The sequence below is a fragment of the Chlorocebus sabaeus genome, chromosome 6 (genome assembly GCF_047675955.1).
Source record: "Chlorocebus sabaeus isolate Y175 chromosome 6, mChlSab1.0.hap1, whole genome shotgun sequence".
In the NCBI taxonomy this organism is placed as follows: domain Eukaryota; kingdom Metazoa; phylum Chordata; class Mammalia; order Primates; family Cercopithecidae; genus Chlorocebus; species Chlorocebus sabaeus.
Window position 1 is genome coordinate 48,768,119 of NC_132909.1, and position 14,994 is coordinate 48,783,112.

Below are 14,994 nucleotides of genomic sequence, written 5' to 3' on the forward strand. Positions count from 1 at the left end.
CCCCTCTCCCTGCCAAAGAGGAGTCATCCCCCAAAAAGACAGAGGGGGAGCCCCAAGCCCAAGTCTATCCTCCCAACAGCGTTTCCCCCAACTCCTTAATTTTATTCTCCGCTAGATTTTAATGTCCAGTCTTCCCTCAGCTGAATGGGGAGGGTATCCCTGCAAAAGGGAACAGAAGAGGCCAAGTCCCCCAACGCCATGGCCCGGGGTTCAAGGCTAGAGCTGCTGGGGAGGGGCTGCCTGTTTTACTCACCCACCAGCTTCCGTCTCCCCCATCCTGGGCGCCCCTCCTCCAGCTTAGCTGTCAGCTGTCCATCACCTCTCCCCCACTGTCTCATTTGTGCTTTTTTCTCTCGTAATAGAAAAGTGGGGAGCCGCTGGGGAGCCACCCTATTCATCCCCATATTTCCCCCTCTCATAACTTCTCTCCATCCCAGGAGGAGTTCTCAGGCCTGGGGTGGGGCCCCGGGTGGGTGCGGGGGCGATTCAACCTGTGTGCTGCGAAGGACGAGACTTCCTCTTGAACAGTGTGCTGTTGTAAACATATTTGAAAACTATTACCAATAAAGTTTTGTTTAAAAAAAAAAGTGTCGCTGGTGTTCTCGACTTCGATCACCCACCCACACACCCCCAGGGGGTTGGAAAGGGAATTTCGGACCCCAGAGTGCAGGCCGATCAGGTCCTGGCTTGAAGTCCTTGTAAACAGGGTTTAGCTGAAATTCCGGCACTCCTTCGGCCCCGCAGGAGAAACGAGCGTCAAACTGCCCTCTGACCCCAGATTCGGGGTCCCCAAATCTGCGGCGCGCCCCCTCGGCGTCCAGCCCGGGACCGAGAGGGCGCTCTAGGGAGGCGCCGGGGCCGGCGCGCCAGAAGGCCGAGCGGCAGCGGGGGCGGCCCTGGCAGGGGGAGTAGAAGGGGGAGAGGGTGCGCGCCCCCCTCCCCGCATCCTTAGCGCCGGGCCAGGCGCGCCTGAGGGACGCGGGGGCGGCGGCAGCAAGAGGGTCCCCGCAGCACCCTGCGAGCGCGGCAGCCCCGGCCCGCGGGCGGCGAGTTCCCGGTAAGTGCGGTCCGGAGAGCGGAGCGCGCCGGGGAGGCGTGGAGAGGGGGGCTGGGCGCCGGGGACGTCTGGGTCCCGCGCCCAATGGCTGGAGGGCGGCCGAGCGCCGCCCGCCCGCCCTGCCCGCCCCCTCTCCCCTCCCCCCGGCACTCCCCTCCCCCTCCCCCGCCCGGCGCTTTCCCCCGCCCCCGCCCCGGCGCCAACTCCGCGGCGCCTCCTTAAAAAGCGCGCGGGAGTTGTAAGGGGGGGCCGGAGCGAGCCGGAGTGAGCGAGAGCGCAGGGTAAAGGGGGCGGGCGGGGGGCCCGGGCTCCACCTTAAAAGCGGGCGCGTGGGGGTGGGAGGGAGGAAGGCGGGCGGCGGGGAGGAGGGAGGGAGGGAAGGAAGGGGGGCCGGAGTGTCCCGGGCGCAGGGCGCGCGTGCGGCGGCGGCGGCGGCGGGGAGGGGCCGGCCGCGCCGCGCTCCCCTCCTCCCCCTCGCATCCCCGGCCCCGCGCGCGCCCAGCAGAAGCGGGTCTGTGTGTGCGTGCGTGCGAGTGAGTGAGTGTGTGCATATTTTTTTCTCTCTTTTCTTTCTCTCTCACTGTTTTTTCCTCTCTCTCTCTCTCGCTCTCTTTTTTTTTTTTTTTTTTTTTGCAAAGAAACAGCAGCGCCGCCGCCGCTCCGCCGAGGCGCTGCGCCCCCCGGGGGGGGAGGCGGAGGAGGCGGGCAGCGGCGGAGGGAGGGGAGCCGGGGAGGGGGGCGCCGCGCTGGGAGGGAGGCAGCGCGCACGGTGCAGCCGGGCCGGGCGGGAGGCATGGCGGGGCCCCCGGCCCTACCCCCGCCGGAGACGGCGGCGGCCGCCACCACGGCGGCCGCCGCCTCGTCGTCCGCCGCTTCCCCGCACTACCAAGAGTGGATCCTGGACACCATCGACTCGCTGCGCTCGCGCAAGGCGCGGCCGGACCTGGAGCGCATCTGCCGGATGGTGCGGCGGCGGCACGGCCCGGAGCCGGAGCGCACGCGCGCCGAGCTCGAGAAACTGATCCAGCAGCGCGCCGTGCTCCGGGTCAGCTACAAGGGGAGCATCTCGTACCGCAACGCGGCGCGCGTCCAGCCGCCCCGGCGCGGAGCCACCCCGCCGGCCCCGCCGCGCGCCCCCCGCGGGGCCCCCGCCGCCGCCGCCGCCGCGCCGCCGCCCACGCCCGCCCCGCCGCCACCGCCCGCGCCCGTCGCCGCCGCCGCCCCGGCCCGGGCGCCCCGCGCGGCCGCCGCCGCCGCCGCCACAGCGCCCCCCTCGCCCGGCCCCGCGCAGCCGGGCCCCCGCGCGCAGCGGGCCGCGCCCCTGGCCGCGCCGCCGCCTGCGCCAGCCGCTCCCCCGGCGGTGGCGCCCCCGGCCGGCCCGCGCCGCGCCCCCCCGCCCGCCGTCGCCGCCCGGGAGCCGCCGCTGCCGCCGCCGCCACAGCCGCCGGCGCCGCCACAGCAGCAGCAGCCGCCGCCGCCGCAGCCACAGCCGCCGCCTGAGGGGGGCGCGGCGCGGGCCGGCGGCGCAGCGCGGCCCGTGAGCCTGCGGGAAGTCGTGCGCTACCTCGGGGGCAGCGGCGGCGCCGGCGGTCGCCTAACCCGCGGCCGCGTGCAGGGGCTGCTGGAGGAGGAGGCGGCGGCGCGAGGCCGCCTGGAGCGCACCCGTCTCGGAGCGCTTGCGCTGCCCCGCGGGGACAGGCCCGGACGGGCGCCGCCGGCCGCCAGCGCCCGCCAGTCTCGGAGCAAGGTGAGCGCGCCGGGGAGCGGGGGCGCCGCGCGGTGGGCAGGTGCGGGCGAAGTTGGTGGCGGGGGTGCGAGTCCCGGGAGGAACTGGGTGGCGGGTGACTGGGGCTTTACGCGCGTTTCCTGCGGGCTGGGTGCGTGGTGACCTTGGCAAGTGCTTGAATCTCCCGGAGCCTCAGTTTCCTCCGCTGTAAACGCGGCTTAATAACAGTAGCGACCCCTTGGGGTTGTTGAGCGAGTTTAGTGAGATTCGGTTGTCGAGGGCTTTAGTTAGCACAGAGCCTGGCACGGAGTGAATGCGTAAAAGTTAGTCTGTATTGTTCTTAAAGGTGGAATCGGGCCCTCCTCACCACCGCCCGTATGCCACAGGCAGGGTCAGGGATTAGAACAGCTATTAATCTTGCATGTTTCTCTCCTCGGTCCCAGAGAGGTGGAGAAGAGCGAGTGCTTGAAAAAGAGGAGGAAGATGATGATGATGAAGATGAAGATGATGAAGATGATGTGTCAGAGGGCTCTGAAGTGCCCGAGAGTGACCGTCCTGCAGGTGCCCAGCACCACCAGCTTAACGGCGAGCGGGGACCTCAGAGTGCCAAGGAGAGGGTCAAGGAGTGGACACCCTGCGGACCGCACCAGGGCCAGGATGAAGGGCGGGGGCCAGCCCCGGGCAGCGGCACCCGCCAGGTGTTCTCCATGGCAGGCATGAACAAGGAGGGGGGAACAGGTAAGGACTCCTCTGGGTGGGGGAAAGTGCTAGGTGGGGAGGAACTCAGCCCGAAAACAAAGCCAAAGGTGTTTTTTTTTCTTTCCCAGCTTCTGTTGCCACCGGGCCAGACTCTCCGTCCCCCGTGCCTTTGCCCCCAGGCAAACCAGCCCTACCTGGGGCCGACGGGACCCCCTTTGGCTGTCCGTAAGTTGGGGTGTTGGAGACATGGGAGTGCTGCCCAGGTGTGTGGCACAGCCAGAGGGACACCCGTGTTCACTGGTGCCCATCTGTTTTGATGCAGTCCCGGGCGCAAAGAGAAGCCGTCTGATCCCGTGGAATGGACGGTGATGGATGTTGTGGAATATTTTACCGAGGCTGGCTTCCCGGAGCAGGCGACAGCTTTCCAAGAACAGGTGAGTTCCCAGCCCAGGACTACACACTGACAGACACAGAGGGGCTCTCTGGGATGTGCCCTAACCGCGGCTCGCTCTCTCTTTTTGTCCCTGTCCCACCCAGGAAATTGATGGCAAATCTTTGCTGCTTATGCAGCGTACAGATGTGCTCACCGGCCTGTCCATCCGCCTCGGGCCAGCCCTGAAAATCTACGAGCACCACATCAAGGTGCTTCAGCAAGGCCACTTTGAGGATGATGACCCCGATGGCTTCTTAGGCTGAGCGCCCAGCCTCACCCCTGCCCCAACCCATTCCGGCCCCCATCTCACCCAAGACCCCCCCAGAGTCCAGGAGCTGGACGGGGACACCCTCAGCCCTCATAACAGATTCCAGGGAGAGGGCACCCTCTTGTCCTCATCTCTGCCCCTTGTGTCTCTCTCTCTTACACATCTGCCCCTCAGCACGTCGGTGTGGGGAGGGAATTGCTCCTTAAACCCCAGGTGGCTGACCCTCCCCACCCAGCCCAGGACATTTTAGGAAAAAAAAAAAAATGAAATGTTGGGGGCTTCTCGTCTCCCCAAGATCCTCTTCCGTTCAGCCAGATGTTTCCTGTATAAATGTTTGGATCTGCCTGTTTATTTTGGTGGGTGGTCTTTCCTCCCTCCCCTACCACCCATGCCCCCCTTCTCAGTCTGCCCCTGGCCTCCAGCCCCTAGGGGACTAGCTGGGTTGGGGTTCCTCGGGCCTTTCCTCTCCTGCCTCTTTTGTTTCTGTTGATTGTCGCTCGAGCTGGCTGTATTGCTTTTTAATATTGCACCGAAGGTTTTTTAAATAAAATTTTAAAAAAAGGAAAAGGGAAAAAAAGAACCACGGAGTCCGTTTTATGAATGGGGTGGGGAGAGGGCATTAAAGAGCCTCCGGTTAGGACAGAACTGTTTGGAGAGGGAGAAAAACGGAAACAATGAATTATAACTGTCGATAACAGTAATTGCTGCAGAAAGGTGGGAATCTTTGGGTTTTTTTTCCTCTGTAATCTCCCCATGTCCCAGAACTGAGCTAGGCACAGAGCAGGTGCTGAATTTGTGTTTTCATTTTAGAGATGGTTTCATTCTATCACCCAGGCTGGAGTGCAGTGGTGCTATCATAATTGTAGCCTCAAACTCCTGGGCTCAAGTGATCCTCCCACCTCAGCCTCCGGAGTAGCTGGGACTACAGGTGCACTCTGCTATGACCAGCTAATTTGTAAAAATTTTTGTCCGGGCGTGGTGGCTCACACCTGTAATCACAGCACTTTGGGAGGCCGAGGCAGGTGGATCACGAGGTCAGGAGTTCAAGATCAGCCTGGCCAAGATGGTGAAACCCTGTCTCTACTAAAAATACAAAAAATTAAAGAAAACTTAGCTGGGCGTGGTGGTGGGTGCCTGTAATCGCAGCTACTCGGGAAGCTGAGGCAGAGAATTGTTTACACCTGGGAGGTGGAGCTTGCAGTGAGCCAAGATCACGCGCTGCACTCCAGCCTGGGCGGCAGACTGTCTCAAGAAAAATTTTTTTTGTGTGGAGATGAGGGTCTCACTTTGTTGGCCAGGTTGGCCTCAAACTCCCAGCTGCAAGCGATTCTCTCTTCCTGCCTGGGATTACAAGCTGAGCCACCATGCCTGGCCTCAAATATTGTTGAATGGTTGGCAGTTAAGTCCTTGGGTTTATAAGCATTTTCTCAACTGTCCTCCTCAGGTCCCCATAAGACAACTCATAAAATCCCACCTTACAGAAGAGGCAGCTGGCCCGGCACAGAGATACTGTCTGCTGGGGATCACACAGGGTGGCATCTGACACCTGTCCGAGTTCTTCACTCCGAGTCTTTAAATATAGAGTATTTGACATAACGTACATTAAAAACTATAAACCTGTCAGCCTTTGTCTACTGCAAAGAATCTGCTACAAATATTGGGGGCAGGAATCTGTTCTAGGACCATAGTAGGCTCTCCAGACCTCATGGTCTTCTTCATTAAAACAACAGAAAATTCCTTCTGGGCCATCAGATGAGATCATGAGAAGATTTCCAAGTGAAGATTTTGTTTGTTTCAAGACAGTCTTGCTCTGTCACCCAGCCTAGAGTGCAGTGGTGCAATCATAACTGGTGACAGCCTCGAACTCTTGGGTACAAGTGATTCTCGTGCCTCAGACAACACCCAACGAACATTTTATGTTTTGTATAGACAGGGTCCTGCTCTGTTGCTTAGGCTGGTCTTGAATACCTGGCTTCAAGCAATTCTCCCGTCTCAGCTTCCTAACGTGTCAGAATTACAGACATGAGCCACCAAGACCAGCCTGAAGATTTTTTTCAGATTTTTTTTTTTTATTGTTAGTAGTAGTCGTCAGAGCTACTACATCCAAAGTCCCTACTAAGTTCTAAGGCAGTGTCTCAACTCCATTAGAGATTTTTTGTTTTTTGGGTTTTTAAAAAAAAAAAAACAGGCTGGGCACTTCAGGAGGCGGAGACGGGAGGATCGCTTGAGTCCAGGAGTTTGAAACCAATCTGGGCAACATAGAGAGGCCCCCATCTCTAAAAATTTTAAATTAAAAAAAAAATTTCTACCAAAAAAAAAAGCCAGCGTTCTGCGAGTGAGGGGCTGGGGCCTGGGCAGCCTCATTCCATATACCTGTGCCGGGTTGAGGTGTTGGAGACACGTTTGGAGACCCCTCCACTCTAGGAATCCACCTCGAGAGATAAAGGTCCCGGCCCTAGCCACACCCCCAGGACACGGCCAGAAGTCACCTCCCTAGGCAGGTCCCTCCTCCCCACCGCCAGGTTCCCGGAGCGCGTGCGGCGCGTGTGCAGGGGTAGGGGGCCGCGGGCGCGCGGACTGGAGCGGCGCGCCCCTCCCGCGTGTTGAAATTCAAAAGAGGCGAACGCCCCCGCCCCCGGCGCGGCGGCGCGGCTCCGGTGGAGAGGTCAAGGCAGGGGCCAGTCGGAGGCTCCCGGGGCGGCGTCGAACCAGCGGCCAACGTGAGCAGCAGCGGAAGCTTAAAGAGCTCAGGTCCCTCCACCCCTCGGCCTCCGGCCCTACCATGGCTACGGAGCAGTGGTTCGAGGGGTCGCTCCCCCTGGACCCTGGAGAAACACCGCCTCCAGATGCCTTGGAACCTGGGACACCGCCCTGCGGAGACCCCTCCTGGTCGACGCCCCCTAGCAGGCCTGGGAACCCACCTGAGCCGGACCCTGAAGATGCCGAGGGGCAGTTGGCTGAGGCCCCGGCCTCCACGCCTTCCCCCGAACCTCTGGTCCCCGGGCCCGGGCCAGCACCTCCCCGCCTATCCTTGGACATTTTGTTCAGCCCCATCACCCAACAGCTGCGCTACCTACTCAAGAAGGCGGATGATTTCCAGAGCTACTTGCTCTACAGGTGATGCTGGACAGGGTCCCAGGTCCCCATGGGTAAGGAGACTTGGAGGGGAGGCGACAGGATGGGTGACACACGCCAGGGTTGCAAAATGACAAGCGCTAGGAGCCAGAGGGAGGCAGTGGAAGAGGCTAGCATATCAGAATCCAGTTTAAGAGAGTGAGGAGGACTGTAGAATTGAGGGTAGGGGACTGCTGCTATTACTGTCCTGGCAGTGTGGGCCTGGGGTTGTCAAGTCTCTAGGACTTTTTCTCCCAGTTTTTAAGTGCTGTCTTAGATTTTGAACCCTGTGCCGACTAAAGAAGACCCACCTGAGCCAAACTTGGCCTGCAGGACATCAGTTTGAGACTCCAAAGGATCATGTGATTCACACACCAGGTTTCCTTGTGAGTCTCCAATTTCAGTGTCCATTGGTATCTCCTAGGAGGCTGGGTTGGATTTTGCTTGTTTTTGAGACGGAGTCTCGCTCTGTTGCCCATGCTGGAGTGCAGTGGTACAATCTCGGCTCACTGCAACCCATGCTGGAGTGCAGTGGTACAATCTCGGCTCACTGCAACCTCCGTCTGCCAGATTGAAGCAATTCTCTGCCTCAGCCTCCCGAGTAGCTGAGATTACAAGCACCCGCCAACACGCGTTGCCCGGCTAATTTTTTTCTTTTTTTTTTTTAACTAGATTCGGGGTTTCACCATCTTGGCCAGGCTGGTCTTGAACTCCTGACCTCGTGATCCACCTGCCTCGGCCTCCCAAAGTGCTGACATTACAGGCGTGAGCCACCACACCCGGCTGAGGCTGGGTTTTTTTTGTTTTGTGTTGTGTTTTTTTGAGATGGAGTCTCGCTCTGTCACCAAGGCTGGAGTGCAGTGGGGGCGAACTCAGCTCACTGCAACCTCCGCCTCCCAGGTTCAAGGGATTCTCATAAAGCTGGTTTTCTAATGAGACAGGGTCTTGCCCTATTGCCCAAGCTGGAGTGCAGTGGGGCAGTCATAGCTCACTGCAGCCTCAAACTCCTGGTCTCAAGCAATCTTCCCACTTCCACCTCCTGAGTAACTGGGACTATAGGTGCCACCATGCCCAGCTAATTATTTTTTGTGTAGAGACGGGGTCTTGCTACGTTGCCCAGGCTTGTCTGGAACTCCTGGCCTCAAGCAGTCCTCCAGCCCCAGCCTCCCAAACCTCTGGGATTGCAGGAGTGAGCCACTGCGCCCAGCCCCTGCAGGAAGCTCTGGGTCCTAAGTGGCGATGTGAGACTCAGGTGTCAGCCCTTTTAACAAGTGTTCCAAATGGGTTTGATGCAGGTGAACCAGAAAGATGTTCAGAAAAGACCTGAAACTGGGGGCTTTTCTAACAGGGGTCAAAGCCAGGGATACAGGTTGGGGTTGAGTAGAATGGGGGAAAACGGGGGGGTGGGGAGGGATTGTGAGGGATTGCAGGCAAAGGCCCCCTTCTTCCTTCAGCAGAGACCAAGTACAGAAGGAGCAGCTGGCCAAGGCCATGCCCACCTTCTTACAGATGTGTGAGCCCTACTTCCTGTACCTGGAGGCAGCCGCGAGAAGCGTACCCCACATCTATGGACCCCTGCAGGAGCTGGTCCGAAAGGGGGTGTGTAGAGGTTTCTTAGACCCCAGGCCCCTTTCTTCTCGCAGCTCCGAGGCTGTGGGGATGGTGGAGGGGGAGGCCCACTCCTCTCAGGCCAGCTGATCTCACTGTATCCATCCTGTATGCAGCTGTTAGAGATCTCCCAACAGCTGACCCTGCGCCTGGAACAGCTGGTCCTCATGTACGCTTCCTTTGGGTTCGTGGACCTGGAGGAGACAAACCCCCTCAGGTAAAATGGTAGGAGATGCAGATGAGGGGGATGAAGGAGTCCAAGGCCCAGCTTCACCCCTCCATTCTCTCATGTCTTGCCAGCATCTCCTGTTTCTTTTGCGGGAGGTTCTCCATCAGCCTGTCCCATGAGATCTCCATCTTCAGATACTGTGCTCCAACCGCCTACACTGCCAGCCGCTTCCCCCGCTACCTCTATAAGAAGATGCGATGGCACCTGGAAGCCACCCCAGAGGCCCCTGGTCGGGGACAAGATTCCCTTGTGGATTAGTAAGTCCTCTTACCCAAATCAAAGTCCTACCCTTTCTTTTTTTTTTTTTTTTTTTTGAGACGGAGTCTTGCTCTGTCGCCCAGGCTGGAGTGCAGTGGCCGGATCTCAGCTCACTGCAAGCTCCGCCTCCCGGGTTTACGCCATTCTCCCGCCTCAGCCTCCAGAGTAGCTGGGACTACAGGCGTCCGCCACATCGCCCGGCTAGTTTTTTTTTTGTATTTTTTAGTAGAGACGGGGTTTCATCGTGTTAGCCAGGATGGTCTCGATCTCCTGACCTCGTGATCCACCCGTCTCGGCCTCCCAAAGTGCTGGGATTACAGGCTTGAGCCACCGCGCCCGGCCAGTCCTACCCTTTCTATGATGAATGCCAATATGGCCCTCCAAACTGTCACCAGCAAAGTGAAAAGTGAGCCAGGGCCCGGTGCCATGGCTCACGCCTGTAATCCTAACACTTTGGGAGGCTGAGGCAGGAGGATCACTTGAGCCCAAGAGTTTGAGATCACCCTGGGCAAGATGGCAAGACTCTGTCTCAACAACAAATTCGCCAGGCCTGATGGCTGGCGTCTGTAGTCCCAGCTACTTGAGGCTCAGGCAGGAGGATCACTTGAGCCCAGGAGTTCAAGGCTACAGTGAGCTGTGATTTTGCCACTGCACTCCACCCTGAGTGGGAACAATAATCTGTCTCTTTAAAAAAAAGTGAACCAGGAAACTAAAGGCTTTTGAAAGGCTACCTCTATTTTCTTAAAACCCACCCTCCCACCAAAATAAAAGTTCTCATCTTAAAAGGAGGCTGGCAGGGAGAAAAGGCCTTAGAGTCACATTCCTACCTGAGAACTTCAGGGCAACTTCTGATGAGTTCCCACTTCACCTCCAAAATTAAAGCCCTCAACAGAAGAAGCTAGGAAATTGGTCACTTCTAATTACAGCTCCCTCCCCTCCCAGCTACTTCCTGTGCTATCGAGATACTTGGGAAGACACAGGCCAGAGTCCAGCCAATTCGTGCCCGCAGATCCAGAAGCTGTGGTCCATCGGCCGATGGGTGCCCCTAGGACCAGCCGAGGATGACCTTTATTCATGGTAGGAGCTAGGGCAATAGCAACGTGGGCTTGGGCGCTAGACCAAGCACTAGATGGGGAGGCAGAACCCCACCAAAGATAATCCACCTTCCCAAACACTGCTTCCCTTAGTAATGATAGGATTTTATTGTGCCCTGAAAAGCACTTCATGCAGACCCCAGTAACAACCCATCGAGATCTATGCTATTGGCCCCATTTAACAAAGAAAACAGGGTGCTCAGAGAAGTTGTTACCTGCCCAAGGACACACAGCTAGCAATGCGATTGGACAGGTCAGGACCAGTTATTCAGCCTCTAGGAGCCATTACTAAGTTTCTGATCAACAAGGAAACAAGTTTCCCCCGAGGGTTTTTCCCACCGGCAGCTGAAACAAAGCCTCTTTCAGCTGACGCATCTCACTTAAAGGGAGGGACTCCCGAGGGGCAGGGGGCACTCAAGTCCAGGCCTGTCTATCCCTGGCCCCCCCACCCCAGGATTTTGTGCCCGCAGCCGCTTGGGGACTACCAGCAGCTGCTGACCATCGGCTTCGAGGAGCCCACGCCCATGCTGGCCACCGACCTGCTGGTGCAGATCCTCACGGGCCAGGCAGGCCAGGCCCGGCCTCCGAGCGCAGCCGGGCCCGCGGGGTGGGCAGCGCAGGGGTCTTGAACCTGGGAAAGGGGGTAGGAGCTGGAACTTGACAGTTCCAAACTCCAGAAGAGGGGGCAGGGGAGGGGCTCACTCATTCTCTTAGTGCAGCCCGGCCTCGCCTTCCAAAGGGCCAGGCCGAGCTGACCTGTCTGCACCGAGTCCAGCCTGGCCGTGGGGCCGTGAATGCGGACACGTCAGTTTTGTGTTAAATAAAAGAAAGAAAGAGGTCACAGGCTCAGTGTCCGCTGCGAACGCCGCGCCCCTCCTCCGGGGGCATTTCCCCGCCCACTCGCGTGGCCTTCTGGGAAATGTAGTCTTTTGAAAGAAATCTGAAATTCGCCAGTAGGCGGACGAGAGTTTGGCGCATGCGCACAGGCAGAAATGAAGCAAAAAGGGAAATGATGCCGGTCAACAACCGGAACCCAGAAAACTGTAAGTTTAGGGTAGCGGGGAAAGTCAACGCCCACTGGAGGAAGAGACTTAGGGCTACGCCCACTCCCATATTTTGACCCGGAAGTTATTTCTTTGTAGCGTAAAAGACTACTTTTCCCGACGTGCCCCATAAAAGTGCCCTCGATCAGTTTCCGAAGGGCCCGAGTTAGACTTTCTTTTTCTCTTCCAGCTTTTGGTACTTGGGGACCAGACAGGTCGTCGTCTTTCTCGGGGTATCCAGGGTGCGGACAAGGTGGGAGAACCCTATGGAATCCAAGCTTAGGATCTCTTAGCCTCTCTCCAACCTCGGACTGGAGAGGAGACCCTGGCTGAGGGAAATGAACTCACCCGCTCAAAGCTCTGGCGAGCAAGTGGCGAACCTTGGACCCGAACCGGGTACTTGTGGCACGTTGCAAGGGGAAGGGTGTCCTCCTGAGCCAGGTGTCACTCAGCCGCTGGTTATCCCCTTTTAATCCAAGGAGGGCCCTTTTGGTTCCCCTTCCCCCCAGCATTTTCAGAGGAGACACCCAGAGCTCTGCCTTTTTTTTTTTTTGAGACGGAGTCTCGTTCTGTCGCTCAGGCTGGAGTACAGTGGCCTAATCTGGGCTCACTGCAAGCTCCGTCTCCCGGGTCCCGGGTTCACGCCATTCTGTTGCCTCAGCCTCCCCAGCAGCTCGGACTACAGGCGCAGGCCACCACACCTGGCTTTTTTTTTTTTTTTTTGTATTTTTAGTAGAGATGGGGTTTCACCGTGTTAACCAGGATGGTCTCGATCTCCTGACCTCGTGATCCGCCCTCCTTGGCCTCCCAAAGTGTTGGGATTACAGGCGTGAGCCACGGTGCCCGGCCACTATTGCTCTTCCATGTGTATTTCTGGTGACAATTTCTGACTGCATCAAGGATGTTTTTAGTCCACAGCTGTGATCTGAATGACATCAAGGAAATCCTGATGCTCCCTGATACTGCTTTGAGGGAGGCCCTGTGAGTTTTCCTGTGGCTCTAAGATTTTTTGCGGGAAGGGAAGGGTCTTGCTCTGTCACCCAGGCTGGAGTGCAGTGGCGCGATCCTGGAACCTCTAACTCCTGGGTTCAAGTGATCCTCCCACTTCAACCTCCTAAGCAGCTGGGAGTATAGGCAGCATCGATGCCCCTATTTTATTATTATTATTATTTTTTTTTTTTTTTTTTTTTTTTTGAGACGGAGTCTCGCTCTGCCACCCAGGCTGGAGTGCAGTGGCCGGATCTCAGCTCACTGCAAGCTCCGCCTCCCGGGTTCACGCCATTCTCCTGCCTCAGCCTCCCGAGTAGCTGGGTCTACAGGCGCCCGCCACCTCGCCCGGCTAGTTTTTTCGTATTTTTTTTTTTAGTAGAGACGGGGTTTCACCGTGTTAGCCAGGATGGTCTCGATCTCCTGACCTCGTGATCCGCCCGTCTCGGCCTCCCAAAGTGCTGGGATTACAGGCTTGAGCCACCGCGCCCGGCTGCCCCTATTTTATTATTATTATCGTAGAGAAGGGGTCTCGCTATGTTGACCAGGCTGGTCTTGAACTCCTGGCTTCAAGCTCTCTTCCCACCTAGGCCTCTCAAAGTGCTGGGATTACAGGCGTGAGCCACCATGCCCGGCCTTTAAGATTCTTTAGACTCGTGGAGTCCAATGGAAATATCAAGTGAGTTGCAAACGCAAATCACGTATGTAATTTCAAATTTTCTAGTAACCACATAAAAAAATTAAGAGGTTAGATTCATTTTAGTGATATTTTATTTAACCTGTTATACCCAAAATATTTCAATGTATAATCCATGTAAAAAAAACTGAGGTATTTTCCTTTTTTGTACTGTCTTAGAAATCTTGGCCTGACATGGTGGCTCATGCCTATAATCCCAGCACTTTGGGAGGCCGAGACAGGCGGGTCACTTGAGGTTACAAGTTCAAGACCAGCCTGGCCAACACGGCAAAACCCGGTTTCTATTAAAAATACAAAAAAAAAAAAAAAAAGGTGGGTGTGGTGGTGGGCGCCTGTGATCCCAGCTACTCAAGAGGCTGAGCCAGGAGACTCACTTAATCTGGTAGGTGGAGGTTTCAGTGAGCCGAGATCGCACCACTGCACTCCAGCCTGGGCGACAGAGCGAGACTCCATCTTAAAGAAAAAAAAAGCCGGGCGCAGTGGCTCATACCTGTAATCCCAGCACTTTGGGAGGCTGAGGCAGGCAGATCATGAGGTCAGGAGTTTGAGACCACCCTGGCCAACATGGCGAAACCCCATCTCTACTAAAAATACAAAAATTAGCCGGGCCTGGTGGCGGGCGCTGGTAATCCCAGCTACTCTGGAGGCTGAGGCAGGAGAACTGCTTGAGCCCAGGAGGCGGAAGTTGCAGTGAGCCGAGATCATGCCATTATACTCCAGCCTGGGCAACAACAGCGAGACTCTGTCAAAAAAAAAAAATCAGAAAAAAGAAAATCTAGTATTTCACATTTCCAACATATTTCAATTCAGACTAGCCACAAGCAGCTCTAGACGGTCTCCTTTAAGTCAAATCCACTGTCTGCTTAAGACAGGGTTTCGGGTGGGTGGTGACAGTACAGTACTGGAAGGGGAAGGAAACAAGCTTTGTTTCCTGGGTCCTGTTGCTCAGCAGCTTTCTACACCCTTGATTCTCAAACTTCCTAGTGTGCATCAGAATCACATGGAGAGTCTGATCATCAGCCTAAGTCTGGGATGAGACCCAAGAAAGTGCTTTTTTTTTTTTTCTCTCTCTCTCTCTTTTTTTTTTTGGTAGAGACTTTGTCTTGCTATATTGCCCAGGCTGGTCTTGAACTCCCGGACTCGAGCAATTATCCCACCTCAGCCTCCCAAAGTGCTGGGATTACAGGTGTGAGCCACCACGGCCAGTTGACATCATTTTCTTAAATGCCCCTCCACTAAACCCCTTGAGGCTGCCCCACATGCTTCCCTGTAATCACAGCACTTTGAGAGGCCAGGGTGGGTGGATCACCTGAGATCAGGAGTTCGAGACCAGCCTGGCCGACATGGTGAAAACCCATCTCTGCTAAAAATACAAAAATTAGGCCGGGCGCACTGCACCCGGGCCCCGTCCACTCATGACATACTTAGTTCTTGGCTCCCCTGCTGGAAATTAAGACCAGCCTCTAGGTGTTTCCATTTCCCACCTTCTCAGGCTCTCTCCTGCCTTTCTCCACATAGCTCCCACAGTCACAGTGAAGTATGCTGAGGATGGGATCACTGGGCTGACGATGGGGTCGGCTGATGAGCCCTTCATGGGCTGAGCTGCTCTTGGATGCAGCCCTGTATCAGCCTGACCTCTCTGTATTTTATGCATATGGATTTCACTAGACATTTGATGCCCCTGTATAAGGGACAGTTGGACAGAGCCAAGAGTTTTTTTGTTTTTTGTGGGTTTTTTTTGTTTTTTTCTTAAAGACAGAGTTTAACTGTGTCACCCAGGC

At 56.8% G+C, this 14,994-nt stretch overlaps 2 protein-coding genes across 2 annotated transcripts; both read left to right on the forward strand.

Moving 5' to 3' along the window:
* The first annotated feature begins 1,524 nt into the window (after positions 1–1,524).
* SAMD1 (sterile alpha motif domain containing 1) lies at positions 1,525–4,763 on the forward strand. Its single transcript, XM_073016866.1, has 5 exons — positions 1,525–2,804; positions 3,227–3,521; positions 3,611–3,707; positions 3,805–3,916; positions 4,020–4,763. Exons 1-5 carry the CDS (start codon positions 1,851–1,853, stop codon positions 4,176–4,178), a joined length of 1,617 nt encoding a protein of 538 aa, XP_072872967.1. The 5' UTR covers positions 1,525–1,850; the 3' UTR covers positions 4,179–4,763.
* A 1,660-nt stretch (positions 4,764–6,423) lies between these two features.
* Positions 6,424–11,262, forward strand: C6H19orf67 (chromosome 6 C19orf67 homolog). Its single transcript, XM_007995512.3, has 6 exons — positions 6,424–7,300; positions 8,752–8,896; positions 9,022–9,122; positions 9,206–9,391; positions 10,335–10,469; positions 10,941–11,262. The coding sequence occupies exons 1-6, from the start codon at positions 6,966–6,968 to the stop codon at positions 11,113–11,115; spliced, it is 1,077 nt and encodes a 358-aa protein (XP_007993703.1). The 5' UTR covers positions 6,424–6,965; the 3' UTR covers positions 11,116–11,262.
* The last annotated feature ends 3,732 nt before the right edge of the window (positions 11,263–14,994 follow it).

Coding starts and splice junctions, on each gene's coding strand:
- C6H19orf67 (XM_007995512.3), top strand. CDS start 6,966: ATGGCTACGGAGCAGTGGTTCGAGGGGTCGCTCCCCCTGGACCCTGGA. Junction 9,123..9,205: donor GAGGAGACAAACCCCCTCAG/GTAAAATGGTAG, acceptor ATGTCTTGCCAG/CATCTCCTGTTTCTTTTGCG. Junction 9,392..10,334: donor CAAGATTCCCTTGTGGATTA/GTAAGTCCTCTT, acceptor CTCCCCTCCCAG/CTACTTCCTGTGCTATCGAG.
- SAMD1 (XM_073016866.1), top strand. CDS start 1,851: ATGGCGGGGCCCCCGGCCCTACCCCCGCCGGAGACGGCGGCGGCCGCC. Junction 2,805..3,226: donor CCCGCCAGTCTCGGAGCAAG/GTGAGCGCGCCG, acceptor CCTCGGTCCCAG/AGAGGTGGAGAAGAGCGAGT. Junction 3,708..3,804: donor GGGACCCCCTTTGGCTGTCC/GTAAGTTGGGGT, acceptor GTTTTGATGCAG/TCCCGGGCGCAAAGAGAAGC.